This window comes from Lycorma delicatula, chromosome 3 (assembly GCF_047948215.1).
Source record: "Lycorma delicatula isolate Av1 chromosome 3, ASM4794821v1, whole genome shotgun sequence".
Taxonomy (NCBI): Eukaryota; Metazoa; Arthropoda; class Insecta; order Hemiptera; family Fulgoridae; genus Lycorma; species Lycorma delicatula.
Genome location: NC_134457.1, coordinates 41,122,395 through 41,141,902, shown reverse-complemented (window position 1 = coordinate 41,141,902; position 19,508 = coordinate 41,122,395). Strand labels below are relative to the sequence as shown.

Here is a 19,508-nt window from a genome sequence, read left to right as displayed (position 1 = left end):
ATTCATTAATTTATTTAACGCACGTATTTTGAACCTTAAAATAATGATTCATTTAGTCATTTAATGAAAGTAATTAATAGTCGCTAAAACAGCTGTTATTTATCCGTTTCAAAAAATTTGTTCCTGTGATTGAACCAGTCAGTATGTGGTTTAGATTTGTACGTTTTAATCCTGCCCTGCTAATACAGTATTATCGAACGTGGTTACTCTATGATTCTACTATTATTATTATTATTGACTACATTTCATTAGTATTACAGTACAAGTAGGAAACAGCTTATTCCAACCTATGTAAACCAAGGAATAACGCATTTCATTTGAATCAAAAGACAATATTTTTTCTCTCGTTGACCAAAATTAATTACTTTTTCTCCCGACTCATCTTTAATTAAAATCATATTTCTTTCAGATTGTTGGTCTCATGCAGATATGACTTTGGAACAAAGAATAAAAAAAGAAATCAAAATATTAAGTCATTCGATTAGCGTTATCTCATACCATGTAAAATGCTTTTTACCAGTAAAAATTAAGATTCCGTGACATCATACCCTGTCATTTTCTACAAATTTTTTGAAGTAACAGCTTCGGTTTTCAACGAAGCATTGTCGCAGGCTCAGAAATGAATAATCATTAAAGTAATTTTTTCACTTTCGCATATATTTTAGAATTTTTTTTACAATTTATTGTCTTTTGAACACAAAAAGTAACCTACTCTAATACTACAAATCAGTTATGATTAATAGTCTCTTAAGGTTCTTTGTTGAATTTCATTATCGTCATTTTCTACAAATTGTGTTAATATGTATTGTTTATGCAATAAGTAGGGAAAAGTGTTGTTCGTTGGGTCGGATGTACCTGGATCAGTCTGCATTGTACTGCTATCTGAACAGGTAATAACGAAGTAGTGTCTGTAGTTATTTGATTTGCCGCTAGGAGCACTGTGAATATTGTTTTACTCCATGTGTAACACTAACTTTTTTTGAAAAATTAGTTTTTCAATGATGAAAATTTATATTTTTGATTGAGTTTCTTGATTTTTGGTGAGAAACACATAAACAAGCTGAAAAAATCATACAGGAATTATTTTGTATTTTTCTGTATCTAATGGTATATAATAATGTCTAAAAGCCTAACCTATAAAGGGAACATGAGGCAGTTTGTAAAATAACTGCTAATGTTGTACTTTGGGTCATGTTAAAATTTGTTTGTACCTTAGGTCAACCCAAGGTACAACCATTCCATTTACGTTTATATTAAAGTAACATATATGACCCTCTAAGTTTTTTTTTGTGTAGTTAATGCCTAGAAGCAAAAAGGGTAATAAAAGGAAGCCAGTGATCATAATATTTCATGAAAAAGCAGCAAATGATGTGCTGCAGAACCAAATTGATATTATGGAAACTGCCTTGAAACACAATGTTTCAAATACTACCTTGCAAAGGCATTTGAATAAACATAAACTTTCTAGGTCTGTTGATGCACTGTTTTTTTATACATCTAATATTGATGCTAAAAAAGTGTTTTTAAAACAACAAGAAACAGTGCTAAAGTATTTGAATCATGCTGCAAAGCTTCTCTATGGACTTACAAAAAGTCTCTATTTAAGTTAGCTTATGATTATGCAAAATTCAATAACTTAAAGTCCCTGAAAATTGGAAGTTAACACAATCAGCCAGGAAGCTATTTTGTAAATGTTTTCCTGATTTAACGTTATGGAAGCCTGAAGCTACAAGCCTTTCCCCGGCCATGAGTTCCAGCAAGGAAAATGTTTGAACCTTTTTTACTAATCTAAAAATAGTATTGGAGAAATATAAATTTCCACGTAATATGATTTATAATTTGGATGAAACTGGATATTTTACAGTTCACAAGCATTCAAAAGTTATATGTGACAAAAAACATAGCAGCTTGGTTCAGCAACATCAACTGAGTGGGGGCATGAATATCACAATGGTAGCTGCTATAAATAATATTGGATACCATGCTTGTCCAATGTTTATATTGCTGAAGGCAAATTTCATGGAACACATGTATGATCATATGAGTACTGACAGACACTGTCACCAAGGCAAACCCTTCAGGGTAGTCCCGTGAAATTTTGTTTATATAATACCACAAACACTTCATTCAGTATGTCAGACCATCTCTAAATAATCCAACTCTCCTTATTATCGATAACTACAAGACATATCCTGACTGTGGCCAAGGAAAATCAAGTCATCATGTTGGCGTTGCCCCCCACATGTCATACAAACTCCAACCTCTTGACCGTGAAATTTTCAGACCATACAGTTCATTTATTATGCTGACCTTTATGACTGAATGATCCAGATACCCCGGAACACCAGTCACTAAATATGAACTTGCTGGTTTGATCAATACAACCTTCAACCCGGCATTTACTACAGAACATTTCAAGACTGAATTTCATGTGAATGGAATCTACCCTCTCAATGAAAATATTTTTGGAGAAGAAGAATATTTATCTTCTTATGTGACAGATGAACAGGGAACTCAACCCAATGCAGTAGCAGGGCCTAGCACACAACAATAAGACATTCCTCTGAATGACAAAATGCCTGCATCTGTTAATGATAATGAAAAATCTCAAGGAATTATTGCAGTATCTCCAGAAGTGATTCCGCCTTTCCTAAAGGCTCCATCAAGAAAAAGAAATAAAGGAAGAAAAAAGGCAAGACAAGAATATTGACAGATACCCCAGGAAATGTTAAATCAAGCAGTCAAAAGCAAAGAAAGCAAAAAAGAATATGAAAAGACAGCTTTGAAGAAATCCTCAAAGAAAAAACTGATTATGAACAATGAAGATTCTGATGATCCTGACAGAATTGACAACCATGCAGAGGACATGAGTGATGACAATTTAGATAATTTAATTGAAATGTATATAAGAGACCAATTAGAAGATTTAATATTTGAAAGAAGCCTTGATTTGGAAATTGAAATTGAGGACTTTGTTTTAGTAAAAATCATAGGGGGAAAAAGGAAGAGATCGTTTTATGTTGCAAGAATTGTGGAAAAATTACCTAATGAGATGTATGAAGTTCATTATTACGAAAGAGTGAATTTCAGCAATAATTTTTTTTTTTTTAGACAAGGAAGATATTTATGACATTTCAAGGAAGACATTGAATGTAAATTTCCTCCTCCTGCTATTGGTGGCACTTCCCAAGGTCACAGAACACATATTTTTCCTTTTGATTTTGCTGCATACAGGGTAGAATGAGCCAAAGTTTTTATTATTTACTGAGATAAACTGTGGTTTTCCTGTGTATTTTTTCAGATAATTAAAATACTTTAGACTAATTGAATAGGCTACTTTATTAATTTTCCAAATTGGCCAAATTTGCATATTTTTAAAAGTTAAGTACCATTAAGCATTTAATGACTGATGCAAAGAGGTGTTAATAAATAAATCTAGTTTGTATACTTAAATGTCATGTTTTGTTTTCTGGAAAGAAAAGTACTTTTTAACCAATTGTTTATCATATGGACCCAAGTTATATTGCATTGTTGAATCTTGGACCACCTAGTAGACCTTAAGAAAAATAATATTTTCGCATTAAAATAGTTTTTCAAATAGAATTTAAAAAAATAGTAGATTAACAATATTATTAAATATATTGTAAAATCATTAACAATTAAAAATTACCACATACTTGAAGTAAAATATAGAACAATCAAAGAATTTTATGTATAATAAAATAAGTTGACATTTTTAATGTCACATTAGATTAGCTTGTTTACAGAAAAATGTTATCAGATTTCTCATTGCAATAAGAAATAAGGAAAATAAATTTGAAATAGCTTACTTATCTTTCTGAAAACTAGTTAACTTATACTAGATCTACATTGTTATTTGTGTATACCACATCTAAATTATTATAAATATTGGGAAACATGTTTCTTTTATAATGTAAAGATGCTAGACTGAGTAGGCATCATGTGGTTGGAATTCTTGTTTACATAATTTTATTTGCTTTCATTTTTCAAATTTATTATTGGAAAAAAATTAAATGCATTTTCACTGTTGCATTTTAAGAAAATCTAAACTGAGATATCTAGTATCTGGGACAAGAGCATAAAGTTGTTAACTGCACATTCTTAATTAGTGTAGTATTTATTCAGGTTAGAAGATTAGTATAGAAGGCAGGGACAAGAAAATAGCATTAAACTGTTTTACATAACAGATCACCAAAAACCATGTTTAATGAAAATTATTAATACTCATTCATGTAAAGTAGGTAAGATAACAAAAAATAAAATCTACCTATATACTCAAGTACCCTCATAACTAAACTTGATACAAACTGGTATGGTATGGTATGAACGAGAAAAAAATTATATTGTGGAGAGATATACGGCAATAACATTCATTGTCTTTTAATTAACTACTCACATTCAGAACAATATTAATATAGATGTTGCGTAAACATTAATTTAAAAAACATTTCTCTTTTAATGTCTATCAGTAATTAATAACAGTCATCATAATATCTTAAAACCACTTATTATTAGAATTTTTTTTAGGAGTACATGTTATAAACTTGACTTTAGAACTAAAACTTATTGAGGTTCAATCAAAGAAAAACTTCAAGAAATATAAAAGAAAAAGGAAGCATTAAAAGATACATCTGAAGAAAAGATCAGAAGCTTTTTTAAGTGTAAAAAACTAGAACTCAAGAAAGAAACTCTGCAACAAAACTTCTTCTTGAATAAGACCAAGACTTAGGAAATAAAGTTAATTTTAAAAATCATCAAGACAAAACCAAAGTAAGAAAACAAAAATAATTTTAAATATCTGACAAATCAATAACAAATATAGAAACAGAATAAAAAGGTATTTATGTAAAAAATGGATGTTTAAACTAATTTAAAGAAAAGAAAAACAAATGATCAAACCATAACATTAGTTCTTGTCTGGTGAAATTAGAGAATTTCTCCAAAAAATTTGTGAAAAAAAAAGAATTTTTAGCAAATTTGAGAAAATTAAAGAAATTCTCATAAATTTGAGGAAAAAGTGAAGAATATCTTGCAGATTTGTGAAAAATTAAGAAATTCACGCAAATTTATGGAAAAAGAAAAGAATTTCTTGCAAATTAGTGAAAAATTAAAAAAATTCTCGCCAATTTGAGGAAAAGAAAACAATTTCTCGCAAATTTGGGAAAAGGTAAAGAATTTGTGCATTTGTAAAAAAATGTAAGAATTTCTCGCAAATTTGAGAAATATGAAATATTTTTTGCAAATTTGTGAAAAATTAAATAATTTCTTGCGCATTTTCAAAAAAAAGAATTTCTTGCGAATTTGAGGAAAATTAAAGAATTTCTTGCAAATTTGTCAAATATTAAATAATTTCTCGCGCATTTGCAAAAAAGTAAAGAATTTCTCGCAAATTTGTTTTTGCTAAAATACTAATTTGTTTCTCTAAAATTTTCTGAAAAAATAAATAAGTTTGTTTAGTATCGTTTTCTTTAATAAATAATTTTAAAGTTAATGCATAATTATAATGTTTATTTTTCAAAAGATTCAATATGTTACTTCAGTAATTACAAGTTATATTTTTTCATTATTTCCAGGTGTGGTAATGATTTCCTGCGCTCTGTTATGTGATGCTATTATTGGTAATGTTCAAGAAAAAATGTTAAAAAAATTTTTTGCTTCTAATACTGAACTAGTCATGTATTCCTATGCTATTGGATTTCTTTATTTATTAGTACTAATGACATTAACTGGCAGTATTTGGACTGGTGTATTATATGTTCCTAAGGTAGTTAAAATTTTAATATTTGTATTTTATAATTTTGTATAATAACATGGTATTATTAAAAACATTCCAGATTTAACAAAAAAGTAGACGTATCTATATTGTATTTTTACAGTTGGCTTCCATCCTTGGTAGATTAATTTCCTTATGGCCAATACAAAAATGCTAGTGCCCTCTCATAACTCAGATAGTTGCAGAAAATTTTCTAAGGCTTCTTGCTGTATTCAATTCAAGCCCTTTCTTTTGAATTAAGGCATCTATTCATTTCAGTTCTCTATTTTACATCAGTTGTGTTATTTCTTATGGCACTGGAAATGCTCTGGTAGTCCGCTATTTGCATTTTCTTAACTTCTGACAGTTATTCCAGGTAGTAATGCTTTTTTTCAGGCGTAAGTAACCTGGAAACTATTATGTGGTGACATGACACATGATTGTGAGGACCACATTACTAACCTACACCAGCCACATATAATCAATCAGTCATTTAATTTGTCACGTATTGCAGACGGTTAGTAATGTGCATGAACTGTTAAATTTTTACCACTTTCAAGGCACAATAATGATGAGCATGACATCTTCATCTCATTTTTAATTTGAAACTCAAGAATTATTTTGAATATTGGTATAGATTTTACCTTGATTTCCACACAAAAAATGACAACCATGTTGAGAATCTTGATCGCTTCTTTCTATTGTCTTATGATTACATAACAGTAGTTACAAATTCTCTAAAAAATTTATTCGTTCTATAATAAGTTTCTATGTATTCAGTACAGCCATTTACTCCACTGGCACATCTGTCTATATCTTAATGTTGCCATGTAATCAGAACAGTCTGAAAATTTCTCTTTGTATGTAGTACAAGAGCTTGTATATAATGTTTAAACCTAATCAGATTGCCTTCATCCAAACTTAGTTTTTAGGTAATTTTAATAATTTTTTTAATTAACAAATATGTAGTTATGGAAATTGCATCCTGTAGCATTCTATATTGCATCCTGTAACAATTTATTATAAAACCTATAACTTTTTAATGTTCCTGCCATTTACTTGAGTGCATGGTTTTTTATGTGGATTGAGCCCATTCTAACTTAAGGTTATATGTTGAAATTATTAAAACTTTTAAAAACTAATTAAACCAGCTATTGTATTTTTATAGTACAGTATATCTACTAAATCTACACAACAGTAACAAGGTGTTCTAGGTCAAGGTTTATAATTAGTAGCCAGTCTTCCCTCCTTTGTAGCATGCATAAGTGACTTGCAGATGATCATTTATGCTGGAACATGGATCAGTTTTGCTAAAACTGTATCACATCAAAATCTTAAAACTCAAAACTCTGTACACATAAAAATTTATGGACTTTATTTTGTGTATGGATGAGAGTGTTTGGAAGTAATGATTTGTATTTTATTTTCTCTCTTTAAAAAGTTGTAATTTATAGAAATTTTAATACCTGTCTGTGATCTGGACCACCTTCATTTTGTGTGCCATTACCAAAAATATTTAGAAACATATACAATAAATAACTGGTTTTGTTCTTTGCATGTACCATCAAACCTCCATCATTTTTGTATGAATTTTATGACAAGTAAATTAACTTTCATCTCTTTCTACAACTATTGCATTTTCACTAATTTTTCCATCGTCTTTGGCCATAGCGTAGAAACAAATCTAACATAGATACATATTCTGGTCAATTACTGCTTCTTGGTAGACATTTCACTATCTGCCTCAGAATCTTTATAACAGTTTTGCTTGATCCAGCTCATGTACAAATATTATGAAGAGTTCTATGACATGTTTAGGCAGTTACAGATACATTAATCCTTTTTTTATCTTAACACAATTTCACAATGCTCTGCCTAAATTTTAACAATTTCTTATTATGCATATTCTTTCATTTCTAATAATTTACTAAAACTTATTCATGGAGGAATGAGCTGCTCTTTTAGAATCTTATACTTTAATTATATCAAATAAAATGTGACAAAAATGCACAAGTGAATGACAATGAAAAACACGTATTTTTATTAACAAACACAAAAACTTTAATTATTTGATATTCTATTTTTTCAGTTACTATTTGCCATATAGGAATGAAATGAAAAATAGACAGGTGCCTCAAATAGTAGGGGAGAGGTCAAGATAACAGATAAGTCCAAAGATTTATCATATAAAAATTTTATGGGTACAATTTGAACGATTTTTAAAGTCTGCATTTTTGTACATTGTATCTAAAGGTCCTGAAAATCATAAGACATAAAATTGAATTCTTTGCCTTAAAAATTATGTTCTCTATTTTAAGTGAAATAAATTATTTAAAATTATAACAAAAATATTTATTGATTCTGGTTAAGAATTTTTTTTCAGCATGTGTGTTATTTTATTAAATTATATTAATTATTATTTTTATTTGTTTAATAGTATTAATATATATCATTTATTTAGTTATGGTATTACAGATATTTCTATAATCCATGTCATTAATATGTTTACATTCATATTTATTATGGCCTTAAGAAGGAATGCTGTTATGATTTGGAATTTCACATTTATTTGTAACTGTCAGTGTGTGTATCATTGTATCAAGTGAAATAATTTAAACTATTAATTATTTTATGTATATAATTTATTTAAAAAATAAAGAAAATGTATGTATACATACATTTATTTTTTGTAATTTTTTCTTCTTATATTTAGCATTATAAAAATTGTTACTAACACTTAAACATGTTGTATACAAATAACAGTAACACGAAAACTGAATGAAATTTTAACAATCTAAGAACATGTGGTTACAGAGGAGGTTATGCAGAATGCATTGCTGTCAACCACATTTCACTAAACATCTCCATCGGCACATAATTAAAAATGTTCAGCTATTTTCTATACAACCTCATATTTGTGATACTTGAAGAGCACTTGAAATAAAATAGCACTGCTTAAGAATTATTTTTTGGAAAACAAATCTATTCACTATGGAAAGTAGATGTCATTTATGAAACTGACAGCATCTGAATTTCAGTGGGCTTGAGATGCTGGTATGCAGAATAGTAGTGTATTCCACTCGATAAATAAGTAATTTTTCACTTCTTACTTTCTGTGGCAAGTGTAGTATGAAATGCAAATTTTTTGAGATTTGTGTAAATAGCATTTTATGTTGTTTTGTAGAAGAGACTTGTACCTCATGTTAAATCACTTGCATAGTAAATTATGAGACCTCTGTACATTGAAAAAAGAAGTATAGGTATAATAGAAAAAAAGTAATTACAGAATTGCAAGTTTTTTGCATTTTTTAGACATCAAAGTGTATGGACATTTTCTGCTCTGTCAATACTGTTTTAGGTTGGTCACTCAAAATGTCATATAAGAAATTCTGTACTCAATACAGCTCTACCTAGTACTATTTTTATATAGTTAATTATTTATTTTTCATTATTTATTGTGTGCCTTACAAAAAAAAACATGTCAACAGCTTTAAAATTCACTTGCTTAACGGACTTTTAGGGTTTTCACTGTTAAATTCGAAATGAAATAAAGAATTTATGAAAAAGAAAAAAATTGATAGCTAATTGTTTGGGAAAATTTCTATGAAAACATGGTACTTCCTTTAAAATTGAGGCTACCACCTGTAAAAATTGTAAATACTGTTTACTTAATTTTAATAAACTATTTGTGCTATTTTTATAATAATTTTAGTTAAGTCATTGGCAGTTTCATAGCATGCGTTTATGAATGCAATATTGCAAACACATAGTGGGTAACTGTATCTTCACATGAAAGAATTGTCTAAATTTTTTGAAATGTAACATATTAGTTAACTACTAAAAAATGTTATGATAGAACATTAGTTTGGACGAAATGATTCCGGAACCGATTTAAACTTTCTCCATACTTAAAATCTCAATTAAGAAAATCGGTTTGCGCCTCCACGATGGTTCGTCTGGATAACCAGTTAGAAACGTGGAGATTTCTACTGGTGAACTAAATTGGAATCACCTCTCTGGATCACATCCGGGGAATTTATTCCCACCCAAGGCTGACTTGCCTTTGAAAGTCAAATATGGAAGGTCTTTTAAGAAAAAATCCACCGTCTGGTAAATACCAGAGAAGGCTGCACTCGGATCCGGTGGACAGCTGCTTAAAAGATAACAATGAATCGGAGCGTTTGGAAACACCCAAAAACAACACAACTTCAAAATTGAGGATAAAACACAAACAAATAAACTACATTGCCACTCACAACATTAATTCTCTAGAGAAGATATGAAAGAATTGGGAATTTCCCTGACTGACCTACAGAATAAAACTGGAAAAATTACAAAGCTAAAAGACAAAAGCATTAGATTTAAACAAAAGACAGACAAACGACAAAATACAACAACAAAATAACGAAGAGGGTGTTTACGGATGAAGAAAAGAAAGCAAGATCTGAACGGATGAAGAAATACTGGACAGCTCGGATGAGTAAAATAACACGCTTTTCTCAGAAAAGATCCAACTAAAATTAACTTAAGTGGTCCCATGTTGGCCGTAAAAGCATAATAATAATAATAATAGAACATTAGTTTCATTCTATCCCAAGCAGTTGTCTAAAAAGAAGAGATCACATTATTTCATTAAATGTTGTAAATTTTACATTTTTTATAAATTGTTTTTATAAAGTTCTAATCAAGCAAGGTTTTGTTGTAATTTTTTTTTTCAGTTTTTTTATGTGTATGCAACAATCTGTTGAACAATCTGTTTTCATTATCTGGGTACCTTGGTATTCAGATTGTTCTGACATTAGTGAGAATTTGTGGTGCTCTTGGTGCAGTAACAATTACAACTTGTAGAAAAGCCATCACTATTGTTCTTTCATTTCTCTTCTTTGCTAAACCATTTACATTCCAGTAAGTTATATATGAAAACTTTTTGTTTTAATAAATGTGTTCATATTGTTAATACAGTGTGTAATTTTTTACAAAAAAAAAATATAAGATAAAGAAATAATGTAAAATTCAAAACAGTGTTCACTATTCAGTCTAAAGATCAATTTAGATCTAATTAATTTAGATTAATTGATCTAAGATCAATTTAATGAATAATTTATTTGCAAATATTAATTTACAGTATAACTCTGCAACATCTCAGAACAAGAGGTACAGAATATTACTTTTTTTTTTTAATATATTGAAAATATCTTTTTAAACTTGTCTATCACAGGAAATAGAATAATGCCTTTGTGAAGAATTAGAATAAGAATTTCAAATCTTGTTAAGATGATAGCAGTTAAAAGCATAAGTTTTTTTATGTTTTTTGACCACTAGGGTGTTCTGCTTCTATGGTTGCTTTGTTCAGTTGGCTTTCTCCACTCATTACAGCAACATGTCATGTCAATTTATTCATACATAGCAGTTCTTTTACATGTTCAGTTATTGCAATCATGTTGTGTTTTATATTATAAATCAAATCTATAAGTGTAGATTTGTAATTTACCTAAACGCTTTCATCATCAAACAGAATAATGTAATTGGTCAAGTTAATAAACATAGTTACAGTTTGTTTACAATTCAACAATTATTTACTACATCAAACACCATTAACAGTTGCAATCCTTGAATGATTCAAGGAAGGTTGTTAACCATTTTTGGTCCTCCAAACCAGATACTAAACGTGAAATCTAATAGACTATTAGTGAATTGTGTTAATTTTTGTATATGTGAGCATTAGAAAATAGCTATTTTTGGATGTTAAGGTCGCAGACTCAACGTTATCAAGTGCCAGCAGTTTAGTCAACGTCGCATAACATTCCTCACTATCTTCTATCAATATACTAGCAAACAAGCATTATCAAGCGTACATGCATTATCTTCACACCAGTGAACGTACATCATAGTTGTAACACAACATCGCTATTCATTATAATTCAATTTATTTTCTTATTTGTTAAAGTTAAATTTGTATTTATTAAGTTAAATCAATTAATCATGAACAAAAAACATTTAATAAAAAGGAGAAGCATAATCAAAGCCTCAGTTACTAGAATTAACACCTTCGCAGACAATTTTGACACAACGCAAGGTGAAACTTACACCCTACAAATTAAATTAAGAAATTTTCTTGAATTACAGAGCAAGTACAATGTGACATTCAGTCGTAGCTTGAAGCTGATAACAAAGGTGACACTGTCTCTTTGGCCAAGATAACTGAGTAAAATTGAATTTAAATTAAAAATTTGAATAGATCAAACATCCATTAAAGAGAAATCACTCAATAAATACATAAAACTAATTTTCACTAGTGCCAGACAGATTCGGTTACAGCCAATAAATCTATGATATTTTAATGGAAACTTACTGGAATGGCAACACTACCATAATATGTTTAGTGATTTAGTTCATTCCAGAGTTGATTTATTTGACATGCAAAAACTACAGTAAAATCTCCTTATTTGTGCTTCCTGTATTTGCAATTTCATTATTCATGGTGCATATTTTGCAATGTCTCTTCTATATTCGCAGCTAGAATTTTTCGTATTCACGTACATTACATTATGTAGCGACATTAAAAAGTAAAAATATTAAAAGATTTAACGGCGCAGTTAAGAGTATGAACATAAAGAGATAGAAGATACAATCCCTGGAAAACTATTAAATGGCAAAATGCTCACGTAAGCTATTAAACTAGCCCGTGATCTTATCTGGTTTTTTATAGATGCTGTTCCATCTTTGAATAGAAGCTTAACTTTAAGCGCAAAATTAAAGATGTTGTGCAAGAATACACAGAACTTCACATGGATTTAAAAACAAGAGCGATACAAGGGAAAATTACAAATTTCTGTAAATGCAGTCCAAATTATTGTAGGTTAGTTTTATAAATTTTCTTTACAGTAATTTTAGTTTTAGTGTATCTACTACTGTAGTGCTGTTTTCTTGACTTTTTAAGGCGATTACTGAGTACAATTTGAACATGTAATACCGTTTTCTAATATAGTACATACTGTACGTACTGTAGTGAGTTTTTAAATCAAGCAGTTTGGTAAGTGCTTGAGTAAATTAGGAAATAAATGGTATTTTGTTAAATATTTTTTGTATAGCGTACCTATATAGTGTATTAAACCAATGCTTATAATTAATGATGCCATCTGTATTTTATCATCAATAACATTTTCCTAAGGAAGTACGCATGATTTTTCCCATTTTATATATAACTTAACCAACCATTCTTTCTTAAATGAGTATTAGTTCCATTCTATATTCATGGCATTTTTATGGTCTCTAACCCCCGCGAATAAGGAGAATTTTACTATTCATTACTTGCATTCATCATTAAAGGATGAAGCTTTAAATATTGTCAAAAATTTACAATGACCAGTAAAAATTATTTGGTTAGCTTAGATTTACTTAAAAAGAGAATTGATAACAAATATGTAATTTCTGTTCATGATGTTGAAAATATTTTAAGAATAGATTCTACTAATGAGGAGTCTGCTGCTAATTTGTGTAAGTCAGATACATTATTGTAAAAAAGTTAAAAAGCGAATAACAATTATATTGCTTTTTTGACTCAAAACAAATGTTCTTCTAATTGTTTGTATACTGGTCATTTTGTTAATGATTGTTTTAATAAGCTTATGTGTAAAACCTGTTCTAAAAAACATCATTCTCAGATTCATATAGATGTTAACTAACTTCTAACTTTCTAAGGTAGAAAGCAATAAATCTGAAAACAATTCTTATTGTGCTCTCAAACTTCAAACAAATAAAAGCATTATTTTACCTACTGTAGTTTGTAATATTAGTGACAAATTTGGAAATTTTTATTTATGCAGAATCTTGCTGGATTCTGGCAGCCAAGCAAATTTTTGTGTAGATGAATTTGCACGTAAGTTAGGACTTAATATTACCAAAAATAATCTTGTATCTGGCATATTCATAAAGTATGGGTATCGGCTTATATTTAAATATTAGCAGATCTGAACACAGCTTCAAGCATGCAGGGTCATCTATCAGCTATTGACAAAGCCACTGCAATTGTTGTTTTGATTCGGTAGTTGTTTGCCTGCTGGTGAATGCAGATCATAATGTCTACGACAGTCATTTCTCCCGCCAGTTGTGAAGTGCGCACTGTGATTCGATTTTTGTGTGCAAAAGGATCTTCAGCTGCTGAAATTAATCAGGTGTTGTGCCTAGTGTATGGACCTACAGTAATGAGTGGAGGAAAGGTTAGACAATAGTGTCAAGACTTTAAAAATGGCTGCACAAATGTGCATGACGAAAAGTGAAGTGGCAGGCCCTGTATTCAAACCGACAAAACAAGTGAACTGAAAACTGCGATATGATTGGGCAGTTGACTTCACAGAAAAGCTCGGATATTACAAATTGTGTGCAAGGTGGGTACCGAAAATGCTCAGCGACCAACACAAAGAGCAAAGAATGTGCAGTGGATGAGCATTTTTGGACCGTTGTCAACAAGATGGAAATGAATTGTTTTCTCACATTGTTATGGGTGATGAGACGTGTATATCCTACACCAATGCAGAATTGAAACAACAAACATTCAATGCAGTGGCACCATTCAAGTTCCCCAAAACTGAAAATGTTTAAGCAATCTTTGTACTCGAGTCAAAAAATGTGGCTACTGTTTTATGGGATGAAAAGAGCATCATTTTGGTTGACTTCATGGAACGTGGATCAACAGTTACAACTGATGTGTACTGCGAAACACTCACCAACTGAGACGTGCAATCTAAAATCAACAATGCGGGAAACTGTCGTCCGGTGTAATCCTCCTTCACAATAACTGCGTCCTCACACCGCTGCCTTAATCTATAAGAAGATTCAAGAATTTTGTTGGGAACTTTTAGACCACTCTCTATATAGCGCACCTAGTGACTACTTCCTCTTGCATTTAAAAAAGTGGCTTGATGGACAATGGTTTGAAAACTACAAGGAACCAAGACTGCTGTTGTCAACTGGTTCAATTTCCAGGCGGCAAACATCTGTGCAGAGGGGTTAAAGAAACTGGTGCAGCATTATGAAAAGTGCTTAGAAATGAATAGCAGTTATGTGGAAATGTGAAGTAGATATGCAGTAAACTGTAAGTAAAAACGTTTTCTCACGAAAAGGTTTTAATTATCATGATTTTGAAGAATTATAAGGATTTTTTAATGATCAAACTTACTTATGAATATGCCTCGTAATTCGTCATGTGAATCTGATTATAGCGTCACAGTCAAATTACATTCTCTTATAAAAATTTTTCATTTGAAGTACAAGCGCTGTTTGCCAAATTTAACAGATAGCCTACCTGCTGGTTCATTTGATGCCTCTCGCTTCAATCTACATGATAATTTATTCTTTGCTGATCCTAATTTCAATATCCCAGGTCACACTGATATTTTGTTAGGTGCTCAATTCTATTTGATTCTCATTTTAACTAATAAGTTTGTGCAAAATCCTCAGTATCCTATTATCCAAGAAACCAGATTATGTTGCTGGATGTCTCCCTTTAGATGTTAAGAGCAGTAATACTCTTTCATCATTTTTTTATTCTTAATGATAATAAAAATCTCTAATCCATAATTGAAAAATTTTGAGAAGTAGAGGAAGACACTGATGTTTCAATCACTAAACACTCAAGGTGTGAAAAGGATTTTTCTGTTAACACTTTCCGCAATAAAGATAGCAGATTCTTCGTTTCATTACCTTGCAAATCTGATGACATTGAACTTGGTGATTATTTTGTCAATTGTAGATTTCTATCTTTCAAATGTATGTTAAAAAATAACTTTAGTCTTAAGGATAATTATTCCATCTTTATCAAGGAGCACTGATATTTAGGTCACATGTCTGCACTTAACTCAGACAATTTGTTAGTCAGTAGGTCAAATGTACTTTATTTACCTCATCACATGCAGTATTTAAACCATCCAGTTCAACGACTAAAATTCAGGTTGTTTTTGATGGTTCAGTCAAAACCACAAATTGTCTACCTGTTAATGATACATCATTAGTTAGACTTATTCTTCAACAAAATCTATTAAAAAATATTGTAAATAATAGAAGTCAACGAACATCATATGCATCATATAAAAAATAACAATTTTAAGGTAAATAAAAGAAAAATTAAGAATATAATGTTTAACACTGATAGACAAAAAAAAGTTATATTTCTCTAAGTGTGATATATTTTCTTGTATCGCTTTTTTTCTTACATGCAGATCTATAAATACAATTGTTCTATCACCCTTAGTATTAAATAAATTACTCTTCAAAAAAAATTAATGGATAATATAGTTAAAATCTGTAAAATTTATAATTTTGCATACCCGTACCAGTGTTAGAATGATTTAGCTGATGCTTTTCTTTTATATATAGCCTCAGGCACATCCCGAATTAATGTCCAACAGTTATCGGCTAGCATGTTAGTATTCCATAACCCTTTATATCGGCTTTCCATCACTGAAATGTCTTGGTGGAAACATTCACAGTGTTCGTCACTTACGTCTCCGAGATTATCTTGGAAAAAATCCAATTGTGAGTGGAGGAAATGTATTTTCAAAGACATATTACAATCCATAGCTCTGTATGAAGTAAGAAGTTGATTAACAATATCAGTAATTGTTGGATTTTTTTTGCCGACAAAATGTTTGCAAATGTCTTTAAATGAAGCCCAAGCTGCACTTTCATTATTTAAATTGCACATTATTTAAGTTGAGTTAAATACATCATCATTGGCCAACTCTCGTATTTGAGGACCTACAAAAATCCCTTCACTTACTTTTTCCTTCACTTACATTCGGAAATTTCTGCCTGATGTACAAAAATCCGGGACCATCTGTCTTCATTGCTTTTACAAAATTTTTCATTAATCCTACCTTGATATGGAAAGGGGGTAAAAATATTTTTTTTGGGTTCAACTAAAGGCGAATATGAATAATATTTTTCCCATTTGGAGTTAAGTTGTTTCGTCTCTTTCACTCTTCGATAACATAATGTTTATCCCGAGCTTGGCTATCCCATTCGCAAAGAAAACACAAGTACTTAGTATAGCCCAACTGTATGCTAACAAAATAGCTTTAACATTCAAATCACCACATATGTTCCAGCTATGTTTTTTATAATTTTTCATGAATGTCTTTCATCACATCATATGTCTCTTTCAAAATAATGCCATAGGCAATTGGTATTGAAGTTTATTTGTTACCGTTGTGTAGTAGAACGACTTTTAAACAATACTTGGACAAATCTGTGAAAAGGCGGCAATCCTCAGGTTTATGAGCTTGTCTTAAGTGCAACATAAGCTCATCAGTATTTGTGCAATACACCAAACTATTTTCATCAATAAAGTACTGAGAAAGTTCTTTTTGTCGGCTTCAAAAGCCCAAAATTTTAGTATTTTTTTTAAAGTAAATTCCAACCTTGCAATCTTGATCCTAACAGTTCAGCTTGATTTTTTGATAACTTTAAATAGTTAATCAAGTCATTTAATTCACCTTGAGATATAAGATGTGGCTTATTGGAAGATAATTGAAAATCAAAATCATTGCTGTCTTCTTCAGTACTGCCTGATTCTTCATCGCCACTTTTGAAACATACATTCACAGGTGGCTCAGGAACTGGAATAATTTCACTGTGAGGTACAGGCCTGATTTCATATTGCAATGAAAGATATTTTACAGTGTGTTTAGATTTGTTACAAAATTCCAGACACACTTAAACAAAAGTAGCAATTGGTTACATGATTATTTGGTTCACGCCAAACCATAGGTACACCAAATGACAAAGCCTTCCATGTACCTTTCAGTCATCTTATTGAATATGCAGAATAATTAGTGCATACTATATGAGGAGCCCATGTCTTATCCTGATCACCAATTTTACACTGAAAGTACAAATGATATGCTTTTTTAATTAAATGTGGAATATTTATTCTATTTGATTTTACTGTAAACTCACCACATATGTAACAAAAGGCATCTACATCGTTTACACAATTTAGAGGCATTATGGCACTGCACTGTTAACAAACTTAAGACAGCAATAATACTGAACAAAATTAATTCATTCCTATATCCAGTGCCTAATACAACCAACACAGCTGTGTTTTCAGCTACATATTTTGACCTGCACAGACATGATTAATCTTGTCCATGAAGGCTTATTCTTCAACATTAGATATGTCATAATATCTGACTATGATATGATTTAATTCTTTGCCTAGTATTGTTTATTTATAGCTTACAAATTATGTTAACAAAATTAAATAATAAAATATGAGCTAACAAAATACAATACAGGAGATTAAAATGCTAACTATATATTGAAAAATGAAAAAAATCCTTTAATTAAAATTTAAACATTCAAAAATGGTGGGTGATAAAAGATTCTGAGTTCATACTCATTTTCAGCATCTAAAAACAGATTAAAATCATGTATCGCATGTTAGGAAAGAAAAATGATGTTTAGGAGTGTTATTTTATAATTTTTTTCTGCTTTCAGAATAAGAAGTATGATAGTAATTTTTTGTTGTTTCAGGTATGTTTGGTCGGGATTGCTAATAGTGCTTGCAATATATCTTAATATTCTTAGTAAAAGTAATAAGGAGTTCATTTTGTATTTGCAACACATTCCAAGGCAAATTATTGGTGTACTTCGTCCTAATTATAAAGAACGAAAGAATATTCTTTCAACTGTTTAAAAACTGTGATACTTAGAACTAATATTTGTAGTATAATATTATGTATAAAGCATTTATAACTTTATATATTGTGGAAAATATTCACTTCTTACTAGAAGTATATTATGAATTGTACTCAGTGTATTTAAAATGGCTTATTAAACATGACAGTCTTTCATATTATAATGTTTTTCTTCTTTTTTTTATTTAACCTATCTACTAATATTAATTAATTAATATATTTTACAACATCAATGATCCTGTTAATCTTGTGTAATTTGTTGAGCGTTATTAAATTTATATTTAGATTGGGTACTAAAAAAAAAGATAACTTGTAAAATAAAAAAAAAGCATATTGGACGTGAAATAGAAAAATAAAATAAAACTGAAAAGAAGGTGTTTTAACAATCATTAGTTTTTTAAATATTTTTTTTTGGAATATTCTTAATCACTTGGACTCTTTTTTTTATCTACTGTTGCAATAAGTGCTCTTTTTCTTTTTAAGAAAAAAAGTAATGGATAAAATTCATTGGACATTATAGAATGAACAATAACAGACTGAAAAGAACATTTTTAATTTTATTAATGAAAACAATCAAAAAAGGCCTTGAGAAACTAAATATAAATAAAAATTTCCACCATAAGCTATTCTCATTTCAATTTTTCTATTTATCATTATTTCAACCAGTTTTTCAGCTTGCTGCCAGGTCTGAGTATGTGTGTGTGTAGGCAAATGCAATTACTGTTACTGGCTTACAGGCCTGCAGCTGCAAATGTAAGTGTAAATGTACCATTAAACATTACTAAACAGACTCAGGTCGACTATTCCAGAGATGTGTGGTTAATTGATGAAACCCACCCATAAAAGAACACTTGTATCCAATCTAGTATTCAAATCTATATAAAAGCATCTGTGTTTATGAGGACTCAAACCTTAGAACTTAGAACTTTCGACTTCAAAAATCAGCTGATTTTGCGATGATGAGTTTGGTCACCAGACTAACCTGATGGGTTAATTTTTCTATAGAATTAAATAAGATTGTTAGATAAAAATAGTAA

The 19,508-nt window shown here is 29.9% G+C and overlaps 1 protein-coding gene across 5 annotated transcripts in view; it reads left to right on the top strand.

The window, feature by feature from the left end:
- LOC142321531 (adenosine 3'-phospho 5'-phosphosulfate transporter 2-like) overlaps positions 1-18,619 on the top strand; it is a 42,661-nt gene extending 24,042 nt beyond the window's left edge. For 3 of the 5 annotated variants that reach the window (XM_075359689.1, XM_075359687.1, XM_075359686.1), the window contains 3 exons: positions 5,595-5,639; positions 10,492-10,678; positions 18,308-18,619. In XM_075359689.1, the coding sequence (XP_075215804.1) occupies positions 5,603-5,639; positions 10,492-10,678; positions 18,308-18,470 (387 nt within the window). In that variant the 5' untranslated portion in view covers positions 5,595-5,602 and the 3' untranslated portion in view covers positions 18,471-18,619. Of the gene's footprint in view, positions 1-4,548; positions 5,189-5,594; positions 5,640-10,491; positions 10,679-18,307 lie in introns of all 5 variants that reach the window. The other 2 variants (XM_075359690.1, XM_075359688.1) reach the window with 1 other exon arrangement.
- Positions 18,620-19,508: the final 889 nt, after the last annotated feature.